Here is an 11,446-nt window from a genome sequence, read left to right as displayed (position 1 = left end):
TTATCGAAAATGAAACTAATTCAGAAGCAGGGTCATCTGTATCAATATGTGTAGAAGATCAAGAAGAAACTAAACGTCAAACATCTGATTTCTACCATGTTGGTGTTGATTTCCACCATGTATCAGACCTTGGCGATACAAAACCTGCTCAGCCGCATTTTGCAAATTTTCCAGGTTCCAGCATTTCTGGTTCAATTCGACGATTTTGTCCAATATGGTACAAAACGTGGGATTGGCTCGAGTATTCTGTTATGTTAGATGCTGCCTTTTGCTTCCCATGCCGGAAACATCCATCAAGAAACGGTGATCCCTCATTTGTGCAGATGGTTTCAGAGACTGGAAACATGCAACTGAGAAAAATAAGGGATTTTCTCGTCACGCCGATTCTGAAACTCATACGCACGCTGTGACTTCCTACTTAGAGCAACGGAAACGTGAGGACTCGGGCGAAACGGTCGTGAAGAAGGTGTGTAGTGATGTAATTATGAATAATAGGTACTATGTGAAAAGTGTGATGGAAGTTATTCAATTCTTGGCTGTGAATCAGTTGTTCTTTAGGGGTGATTCTGGATGTGAGCAACTCGGAAAACTATCAAGTGGTTTATTCTTAAATTTGTTTGAATTTAGTATTCGTAAAGATCCGAAATTAGCAGAAATTGTCAAAACTATCTCTGCCAATGCAACATACACTAGTCCGGATATTCAGAATGAGATAAATCATTTCATGGCAGAATCTGTTAAGAGGAAAATAGTAAATGAAGCAAACGAAAGTACATTTTGTTCATTACTTGCAGATGAAACCAGAGACAAGCAACGAATCGAAGATGTGTCTGTCGCAATTAGGTATCTTGTGAATTTTAAAGTGCAAGAAAGATGTGTAGCTATACTGAAGTTGGGCAAACAAGACGCTGCCAGCACCATTTTAGATTGTTTAAGAAAAGTAGAATTCAAAACCAACACGATAATAGAACAGTGCTATGATGGAGCACCTGTCATGAGTGGACAGAAAAATGGAGTGCAAGCTCTTTTGTCTGAGGATTTGAAGAGGAACATTTTGTTTGTTCACTGTTTCAATCACCAATTACATTTAGTTATTTGTAGAGCCATTGACACAATTCCTCAACTGAAAGAGTTCTTTGATATTTGTCAACAACTATATTACTTTTCCAGAAAAGGACGCGTTGCAGCTGATTACGCAGGAAGGAGTTTAAAAAGCGATTGTTGGAACAATGTTGGACTGGACATCTTGACACAGTGACTGTAATTCATGACGACAGGTTTCACATATTAAGCGCACTGGTGGCAATTCAAACTTCCCGTGAAGAACACGCCTCAATGAAAGTTGAAGCTACTGGCTTACTACATCAGATCTCCACTAAGACTTTCTATTTCCTTACTGAGCTCATGTTCAGGGTTCTTGGATATATAAAACCGACAAACGCACTGCTACAAAGAAGAGATTTGGACATTGATGCCGCTGTGAAGTTAATAGGATCGGTAACGGAACAGCTCAGGTCTCGCCGGCAAGACGAAGGAATATTTGAAAATATCCTTCACGATACAATGAAGGCATATGCCTTAAACACTTCGATTCAGCAACCATTGAAACGCAAATGCACACTCCCCAGTCACTTAGCTGATTCGGTTGTTGATTTGGAAGGCATAAATTTGGAGAAAGGAAAAGAAGACGAGAAGGAGCTGAAAAGATTATTCTGCGAAGTTCTCGATATCTTTGTCGAAGAGATTCGGAGCAGATGCAGTGAGACAGGGACAGCTGTGGTTGGTGCCATTCACCACTTACTGAGCGAGAAAAGGAAAGAAGAAAATTTGAAACCTCTGTGTGATGTTCTAAAGTACAAAGACCTGCATTGCAAAGTGCTTCAGAATTTGAAGCAGGAAGTAGATCTAGCAAATCGACTGATCAACAAGACATCATCTCCCGGGCCTAAAGATGCTTACAGAAGCTGCTCTAATTATTTCGTCTTCTACGTCCACGGTCGAAAACTGCTTCTCACATCTGACAGCTCTCCTTCCACCTCAACGTCTGTCTATGGGACATGAAAGAAAATCGGACCTCGTTCTCCTGGCTTACAACAAAGATATTCTGCGTGCACTAGATCTAGACCAGCTTGTAATTGAATTTGCTAAGTGCTCACGTAAACTCCTTTTGATGTAATTACTTACATAAGGACTGTAAAAAATATTTATTTTACTTATGTCAGGGTTGTTTCTTAATTTTTATATATAAAAATATTCCATAATTTATTTGTAATAAAAGTATTGTAGTTCCAAAATACTCTAATTTAGATAACAGTTAATAAATGTTCCTAATATATATATATATATATATATATATATATATATATATATATATATATATTTTACTTTTAGTACTACTTAGTGTGTTAAAATATATATTGAATTATATACCACCATTTTTATAAAAAAAACTGTGAATGGTGATATTTGATAGTCGTGGATTTGGTACTGTAATATTTATCAGCATAATAAGGTGTTTCAACTTTCTTATAGATTCCATAAATAATAAATAAATATATAAATGAACATAGACATTGACAACGACAAGCCCCACAAGGAACAAAAACTATATATATATATATATATATATATATATATATATATATATATATATATATATATATAGAGAGAGAGAGAGAGAGAGAGAGAGAGAGAGAGAGAGAGAGAGAGATTAGAGATAGAAAGAGTTTTTGTGTTCCTTGAGGTCCCTGCCATTGCCCCTTCAGTATTCATCATTGCCCGCCCTAAGCAATCAGGCTGGCTACGGGCCTGTCGCGAATTAAATCGAAAATTATTGAGTTGCGTTGCGTTGACGCTAACCATTGCGGTATGTGGCCCTGTGTTCTTTACCTAATATTCCTCCATATGGTGAGCACTTTAGCTTGTTCTATGAAAAAAGACGAAGGTGAGGAACTTGCTTTGAGAGTCTTTGCTATGGAATTCGAAGGCAATTTTGCGCGATGTAGAAGTCATCTGTTTTGTATTTCATGTGATGTCAAGTTGTTTGGATTTTTGTATAAGAATTGTTTTCATGTGAAAAGTATCTCGTAAGTCTATTTTTTAAAGAAAATTTAGTTTCCTGTGAACTTTCAGTGAGTAAGAAGTATCGTCACTAGTTATATGCCACAATAAAGGCTATATTGATTAAACGCTGTATTTTGTTCAGCAATCAGAAGTTTCATAATATATTTACATAAGTGTGTTAGAGGTAATCAAGCTATCTTCCTTTTTGCTTTAAATGTTGTGTATTACAAAAGTTCATTAATGGAGTGTTTGACATTGGTTTTGTGTTTTGATTTGTTGTTTTTAGGAATATGTTTATTTTAATAACAATAATACTGTGCAGTTACACCACGTAACTTCGTGACTATAATTACTTAATAGAATAACATAAGTTATTTTCTAAGTATTTAATCCAGGAATTAGTTAAGGAATTCGTCGTTTTTTATAACTATCATTTCTGCAGCTATTTGTAGTTGCATATGCCCAGTTTGTGTGTTTGAATCTTAATAATAGTGATTGTATGTCTGTGTGATCGGGTTTTATATATGAATGACTTTTCATCCAGGTACTAGGCCTAAATTGCTGTATTTTAAAATGATTTGACAACAAATAGAAAATGACACCTGGAAGTGAGGAGGTTGTGCATTACACAAGTCAAAAACACAGGTAAGTTTGCACGAGCACCATAACAGTCTTAATGAAAAGATGTGCTTTCACCAACAAGCCAGCTAACATGATGAAGTTACTTCCCATAACAAAGAGAGATTATTTGTTGTCTAACATAGAATACTAGAACTGTTTTTGTTTTTAATAAATAAATCACATACTTGCACGCATATTACTTTACGCCAAGACATGCATGCTCCGACTGCAAGATATTGTATCGTACCTGATTTTTTAATATTCTCAACGCTGAGCAACAGTATTATATATTTATCATGAACGATTTATGTGACCCTGCGCGAAGAGAGTATGTTTATACATAAGCATTCTTCCTCGGTCACGATCACGAATATGTTCAATTCCAGAAAATACAAAATCTCATATTCGGTAATCATCTCATTTTTATATTCTGATTCCTGAAAATTCCTTGCACTTCGTAGAAGTAGAAATTGTAAAGGATTTTAAGGAATCAGAATTGGTACTGATTAAGAATAGTCCGTCATAAAAATAGTAATTTTGCGGTTAAAAACAGTGAGTGCAATATGAAAGAGAATTGGGTAGGGTATGATTTCAGTAGGAAACACGTGTTTCATGTTTACAAGTGTGAAACCATTGCTAGGGCTAAACCAGGGTTAAAATAAAAGGGTACATATGAAAGACAACTATATAACATACTAAATCCCAACGAAAGAGTATTTCTAAACAATGTGGAAAACTTGTAGGTTATGTTTACAGGAGTGGAATTACAAGTACTCTAACTTATGTGATTGTATGCAGTATCAAGTGTTTTGGCACTATCCTTGTTTATACCCATAACCACTGTCGCTGACGCGCCTGCTGCGCCTGTGCTCCGACTCTGTTAGCGTACTTTTTTTTTTTTTTCTTCCAACTGGTAAAAGGTAGTTTATGATTTCTGCACAGTCGTTTCTATAGCATACGTCCGGACGCATATTGATAGCCGTAAGATGAAGTAAATTTGCACCGATGAATGCAACTCTTACTTTAGGAAATAATTTCTACGGTACTACAAGTAAATGTCGTGATGAAATACTTGCACATATTAGGATAACACGTAATTACCAGCAGTGGGTATCAGTTTGCACTCATATTATCAATCTTTAGGGAATTATTTAAGCATGCGCTGGAGTAATAACAGTCCAGAACATCTCGGGGAATTATTTAAAGAAAGAAAAAAAAAAGCCTTTTTAATATGACGGACTATTTTTTTATCTGCAGCTCAGAATTTAAAGTAAGTGAGATGACTATTATTGAAATTCGTCAGCGTCTTAGCATATTTTCAGATATTCAAGAGTTTGAAGCTTATAAAAATGTAAATTATAATGTATGTTCAATTGCTTTGAATATTTTGATTCAATATTTTACTGATGTTAATATAATCAATTTAATCATTATTTTATGCATGTATATATTGCTTTTATATAGACTACGCTTAAATTCTAGCACGATCATTCTGTAAATCATACGGAAAGAAAACATTAATCTGAAAAAGTGATTAATGACCCTTACGTAGTTCAAAGCAGGTTAGCGCTGAAAAGTACACGAAAATTATACGCAGATAATACTCGAAGAATCTGATTTCATAAAGTGGTGTTGGAATGAAATGCAACCTTCCGCCACACGAATGATCGCCTACGAAATTAGTGTCTCAATTATTGAGTTCCTTGTACAGTCGGAAGCAAATTTTCTGCCACTAGATTTTCCTTTGCAAATAACTTCGAAATAAATTGACTATTTTAATAGGGTTTCGGGTTATGTACACAGAATTATAATTTATGGCAGACATTGTTCAATGCTCCGTTTACAAGTGACTTGGATACATGAACTGTCATGTAAACAAATCACAGTACTCGGAACAACTTAAACCATAATGTCGTGTACATCCGTAAGTAGAAATCCTACCTAATGTAATGTAGCCTAATAATGTTCCTTAAAATTGTATTTTACTGCGAACTATCCTATTCTAGTCTATTTAGTTGTGTAGTTTTATGTATATGACATACGAAGTTATAAAATCAAATTAATAAGAATAGAAGTCACATATAAATTACTAAGGAACTTCCACTTCATTTATTATGTAAATAGAATTCAATTGGCTGGTGTAAGAAACATATATTACAGTTCACTATTCAATACTTTCAAGTGTAGCTATGTAGTGAGCAATACTTCCTGTATAAATTGATTCTAGTCAAGAAAATTTATAAAAGTTCCAGAACTGATCCCCAATAAGACAGGTCATGTTCCTTGCAGTCCAAGTCATGTCAATAGGAGAACCTCTTCATTACAAACATTACTTTTCAGTGAATTCAATGTAGGTTTATATCAGTAGATATTCGACTAGTATAATGTTTTCAGATATTTAGTTGAATTGTACTGTCAATTGTTTCAATGGTATATTTTTCAATAGAACAACTCCGAAACAGAAATCTAGTACTATATCGTCTGTATTAAACAAATCACGAGCCAATGATTTGATGGAATAGTTTCACATGAAAGTTTTATTCTTTTTCCTTTCTTTCTTTCCTGTATTACAGATTCTCATTGCATCGTTATTAATTTGTGTCACTTTCGGTCTATGTAGTTAATTCTTCTTTAACAAGAACGTTTGTGGCTTTCACATAAAACAAAAGTAAAACTCTATCGCTCCATCACTCGTATATTTAAAAGTTTACATAATACTTATTCCACAAGTTGTCATAGAAACTTTAAAGACGCCAATAGAAATTGCTGCTAAATGTTACTGTATTATTATCTGGAGCAGTCATTTTCAACTGAATGTTCTGTGATGCCACGGTGTGCTTATCGCCTTCTCTTTTTGACGGGAAGGAGCTGCTAGGTAACCTAACGCTGAGAAGAGCTAGTGGTATCAGGCAAACAAGGACATCGATAGTGTAGGCAGTGGTTTTTCAGGCATACCACTCATACACTCATGACTACTATTCAGGCACCTATGACTACTACTAGTGCACCCATGACTGTGCGTGCATTGCCAACGCTTGGTCTCCCACGTAATCCCCTTCCCTCCTTTCTCATTCTGTTTCTCTATTCTTTACGAAACTTAGGGGGCGCGGTGGCTCAGTGGTAGAGCGTTCACCTCCGGTGCTTGGGGTCCCTGGTTCGATCCCAGCTCGCGCCGTGTGGACTTTGTGGTGGACAAACACCGTGCTCGTGGGTTTTCTCGGGGTTCTCCCGTTTCCTCCCACTTTCTTCATTCCACCATTTCACTCATCTCTCATTATCACCGTCTTCTTTAGCCTAACCGGCATAACCGTGGAACGTAAAACTAAAGATTTCATTTCATTTCTTTACGAAACTTGCAAAACCATGCGCTTACTCATACATTGGCCAGTTGGAAGTGATTGATCTAGATCAATAATTTAACGTTACGTACTTGGATTAGAAAAAGCGAATCAGTTGTTTAGTAACAGGGATTTTTTTATTTTATTTTATTTTTATGTTATTTATTTTATTTATTTTTTTGCGTAATGTATGACAATTAAGCACAAAAGAACTGATTAACGAAATATAAAAGAACATATTAGGAACAGGAACAATTAGAATCCATCTAGAACCGTGCTTTCCATAAATTACATAAGCGAATTACGTTTCCTCGATGTGTAGAAAATTTGCATGCGACTGTACAAGAATTATGGTGAGTTACAGTTGCTTTCGTGTACCTTATTGATACTAATAAATCCTTCTTAAATATACACTTCCATTTTTTTAAAAAAAGTAACCTTTCTTTGTGTCTGCTGCTCCATTCCCTTCTTATGCTTTTGTTTCTTTGCGCAATTTACTATTGTGTTTTACAATGTAACCTAATGATAATATCTATTAAAAAGCTGAATAATAGACTGGGTATACGTATTTTCCTATCCTCCGTAAGCTAAATAATATTCACACGATTTACGTACATACATTTCATGGGAGGAAGGCTGAGCTTCTTAGTGGTGAATTCAATGTTTGTTGTCTTGTTAATAAAATGTTTTCATCTGTAGATGATGATGTATAAAAGATATGCATAAATATCTTCGAAATTTTTCTCTGAAGATAGCATATCTGTGTGGAGTAGTTGAGGATTTTTGATAGAACGATAGGCAATATGTAGGAAAAATATGAAAATTGTTAGCAAGCAATCACTTTTACCCCATTCCTGGGGTACGATTTCCTTCTGAGTGTTTTGATTCTGTTAGAATTGACTGGCGTAAACTAGTTGGTATACATGGATTGGTGTGAATTTATGATTTTATTGAATATTACATAGGAATTTTATTTGATTACATCATTTGAAACACATGGGTATTTACTTGAGTTAGTAGTCAACTTCATCCTAGATAGCCAGAAGTAATCCAGTTAGGAAGCAATAAATAACTTAATCGCGCATCACCGATAAATATGCGTAATCTGGTCGATCATTGCTGTTTGTGAGCTGTAGCGCCGTGAAGTTTAATTACGAAGTGAGACAGTCTCTTCCCAGGGAAGTGAGCCAGTGTCACTATCATTATTACAATAAAATCCATCTTTAAAGGACCTTTGACTAAACGGGAACTTATTGTAAAGTGAAATGTTTCATGATCCCATGAGTTAGGGCTGAAAAGCGTGTTGAATTCCCTTTATTAGGCGGAGACTGTGTTACGTGGACAAGGCTTTTAATGAAAAGTTCAGAAATGCAGCATTTAGGAAAATTTTGGACATCCTGCGAGAGGTAAAACGTATACACTACGTTGTCTCCGAAAAGGATTTTGTTCTTTTCTTACCTTACTTACACATGTAATTTTTAGTGACCGTTCCACCGACCCTAGACACAGCGTGACGTTTTGAACGAAATGCAATTTTCATAGTGTTATTTTAAAGTGCTAGTAACTCATTTCGTAATTGGTCTAGAGACATGAAAACATTGAGTTGGAAGAAGAGTGTAGGCTAAAGACTTGTCAAAGATCTATCAAAAGTTTACAGATTCCAAACATTTGCTTTATTGCGAAATGATGATTTGGTGGTTGTGGAAAATTGAGCAACTAAGCAGTACATGTGTATAGAAAACTTCCCTTCATTATTATTAAAAAAGAAAAAAAGAAAGAAAGAAGGAAAACGTATGTACAGTATTTTTTTAATTTTCCTATTCATTGTAATTTTTGCATGTATTAATTCATTGTAGAAATAGAGACTGTAATTTAATAAGTTACTACATCATTTTATTTTCTCAGTATGTCCATTATATGTACGTACCTTTTTTTTAAAGCATAATTTTACCTTCATTAAGCGAAAACCTATCTTTTACGGAATTTTTTGCGAGTTCCGGTTGATTCCGCTGAAGGCAAGTTTTACTGTATTATTATTATTATTATTTGTTGAAGTTTGACGCCCCCTTTTAGCGATGAGGCTATATGAGGCGTGGACCTACAGTTTAAGGTGAAATACGACCCACTGTTGTGCGGTCAATGCTCTTCCACTGGGAACTGAACCCAGTACCTAGTGCACCGTAGACACGTGCGCTAGCCAGTAGACTAACGAGGAGAGGTTATTATTATTATTGTATTTTGATCTAACCAATTTTTTAAACACTGTTTTTTCCTCCGTTACATACCATTTTACGTAAAAGAAATATTGATAGTAAATATTCGAATGTATTTTAGGACTACAGCGCGTTGATAGGCATTTGATGTATTGCTCTAGAACAGTAGTTCGCGTGGGCCACGTAACGTCTCATCGGTAGGTTGTCAATCAGCAAATCACAACAATATTTGGTTTGGGTACAAAATCTCGCCGGGCCGAAACCTCGCCGCCCAAAACGCCGCGGGACAAAATCTCGCCGGGCCAAAACCTCGCACCCCAAAATATCGCCTGACCAAAATGTAAATGTTCCAACAGATGATAAGGATGACGGTATAAAAGACGCTGTTTCAGAAGAAGTATCACGGGTATTTGACCAAGTCCCGCGATAACATATGAAAATTCTATTTCTGTATTAGAGGATTTCAATGTGAAGGTAGGGCGACAGGATGTTTTTAAACTGGTTATAGGGAACGAAAGTCTGCATAAGGAAAGTAATGACAACTAACGGAGTTAGTTTCGTGAACTTTGGAACATCCAAAAACTTAAAATTTTAACAAGAATCTAATAATATTGATGAAAGTATGAATAATATATGAGTTTTTACGACGTCTCTTGATTATGTCCTGCAGGTTAAAGGAGACGTAGATGACCAGGATGAAGAAAATGATCGAATAAAGAAAGTGGGGGGAAACTGGAATAACCCGAGAAAGCCCGCGCACACGATGTGTTGTATCTTATTATTATTATTATTATTATTTGTAATGTGGAATTGCATATTAAGAAACTCGTTGGGTAAATTTTAAAGAAAAGTTTCATTCGCGGCGAGGTTTTGCCCACGCGATGTTTTGGGTGGCGAGGTTTTGGCCACGCTAGGTTTTGGGCGGCGATGTTTCGGCCGCGAGATTTTGTCCGTATCCCCAATATTTATGTTTTTTCTTTTTGACAAATCGTTACTATAAGATGGCTAGCCAGTCTTAATGATAGATCTTACAAAAAATAAGTTGTTCTTATCTCTAAATCTTTCTAAACGTGCAAAATTGTAGCATGACAGTGTTACACCTTATTGACCCATAATTTTGGGAAGTGATTAGAAATAAGGAAGAAGTATTAATTAAGTAAACTACTAAATTTGAATTATAAGTACGACCGTATGTAAACTCATTTAATCAACTTCCGTTAAAGATTTTAGTTACTGTCCGAACAACAATGAGCAAAAGTGCATTCTTGAAAAAAAAATAAAGAGAAACATATCTTAGGTTGCTCAAGTCACCATCCTCTCATTTTAATATACTCTAAGAAATTAGTTTCATATATACTGATACTGCGGATACTGTCTGTACACATTTCAAAGTTCCAGGGAGAGAATTAAAAATTCTGATGCCCAGGTAAAACACGAAACAAATGAGAAAGCGTGAATAGAAGCGAATAAACATGCTTGTCCAGAAATTGAGTGAAGTGATGGTGCTTCCTATTCAGTGTGACATGGAGGAGTGATACTAAAACTGGAACAAGTTGTTTTGTACTGCCATCTGTAAGCTCATGCCATTTGTTATGTTTGACCTGTTTCATGTATTTAGTAAAATTATGCAATTTTGATACAGATCGTCCTACTGCTGATAAAAAGAATATGTTAATATCTTTTCCAACTACTAAAAAAAATGATCAAGCAATTTTTCAGTTTTGTCGTTTTTGATATAAATAGAAATCTGACTTTATTAACCTGCGTTTGTGTGCGTGTAAGAAGTTTGGAAAAGCCAAAATGAGTTTCCAGTTACACTTATACTTTCTTTTCTGTCATGTCAATATAGGATTCGTCATATTCGCATCTACTTTGATTTTATCTGAATGAGTATTGGCATCGAATAACTCATATCCATTTAATACTTTCCTTTGCGTTTATCAGGAGGGAAGAACCGAATTTAATTCGCACTCATATTCATGGAACACATGTTAAGAACTAAGAAATTTATTTTCACTGTCGGACACTATGAGATGCATATTTATAAGTTGAGATTACTAATCTCCAAAGTTAAGGAGCTTTATTTTTATTTCATTATTATTATTCAATATACACGGCTCTTCACATGAAAGTGGCTGTTTTCTACACTTTCAAATTCCGTTTTAAGAGTTTGCCTTCTATAACTAATCTGATGTTCGAAATAGAAGATCA

At 35.3% G+C, this 11,446-nt stretch overlaps 2 protein-coding genes across 7 annotated transcripts in view; both read left to right on the top strand.

Moving 5' to 3' along the window:
- The first annotated feature begins 484 nt into the window (after positions 1-484).
- Positions 485-1,258, top strand: LOC145687400 (zinc finger MYM-type protein 1-like). The gene has a single exon (XM_081760857.1). The coding sequence runs from the start codon at positions 485-487 to the stop codon at positions 1,256-1,258; it is 774 nt and encodes a 257-aa protein (XP_081616983.1).
- A 1,694-nt stretch (positions 1,259-2,952) lies between these two features.
- LOC145688371 (SPRY domain-containing protein 3-like) overlaps positions 2,953-11,446 on the top strand; it is a 45,466-nt gene continuing 36,972 nt past the window's right edge. For 2 of the 6 annotated variants that reach the window (XM_081762533.1, XM_081762529.1), the window contains exon 1: positions 3,009-3,247. The gene's annotated coding sequence lies outside the window, so the exon portion shown is untranslated. Of the gene's footprint in view, positions 3,248-3,607; positions 3,709-11,446 lie in introns of all 6 variants that reach the window. The other 4 variants (XM_081762531.1, XM_081762530.1, XM_081762532.1 and 1 more) reach the window with 4 other exon arrangements.

Source organism: Thermobia domestica, chromosome 6, assembly GCF_964235325.1.
Source record: "Thermobia domestica chromosome 6, izTheDome1.hap1.1, whole genome shotgun sequence".
NCBI lineage: Eukaryota > Metazoa > Arthropoda > Insecta > Zygentoma > Lepismatidae > Thermobia > Thermobia domestica.
The sequence above is the reverse complement of the archived record's forward strand: the minus strand, read 5'-3'. Positions and strand labels throughout refer to the sequence as shown.

Bases quoted from the DNA above. Each gene is read 5' to 3' on its own strand.
- LOC145687400 (XM_081760857.1), top strand. From the start codon at position 485: ATGAATAATAGGTACTATGTGAAAAGTGTGATGGAAGTTATTCAATTC.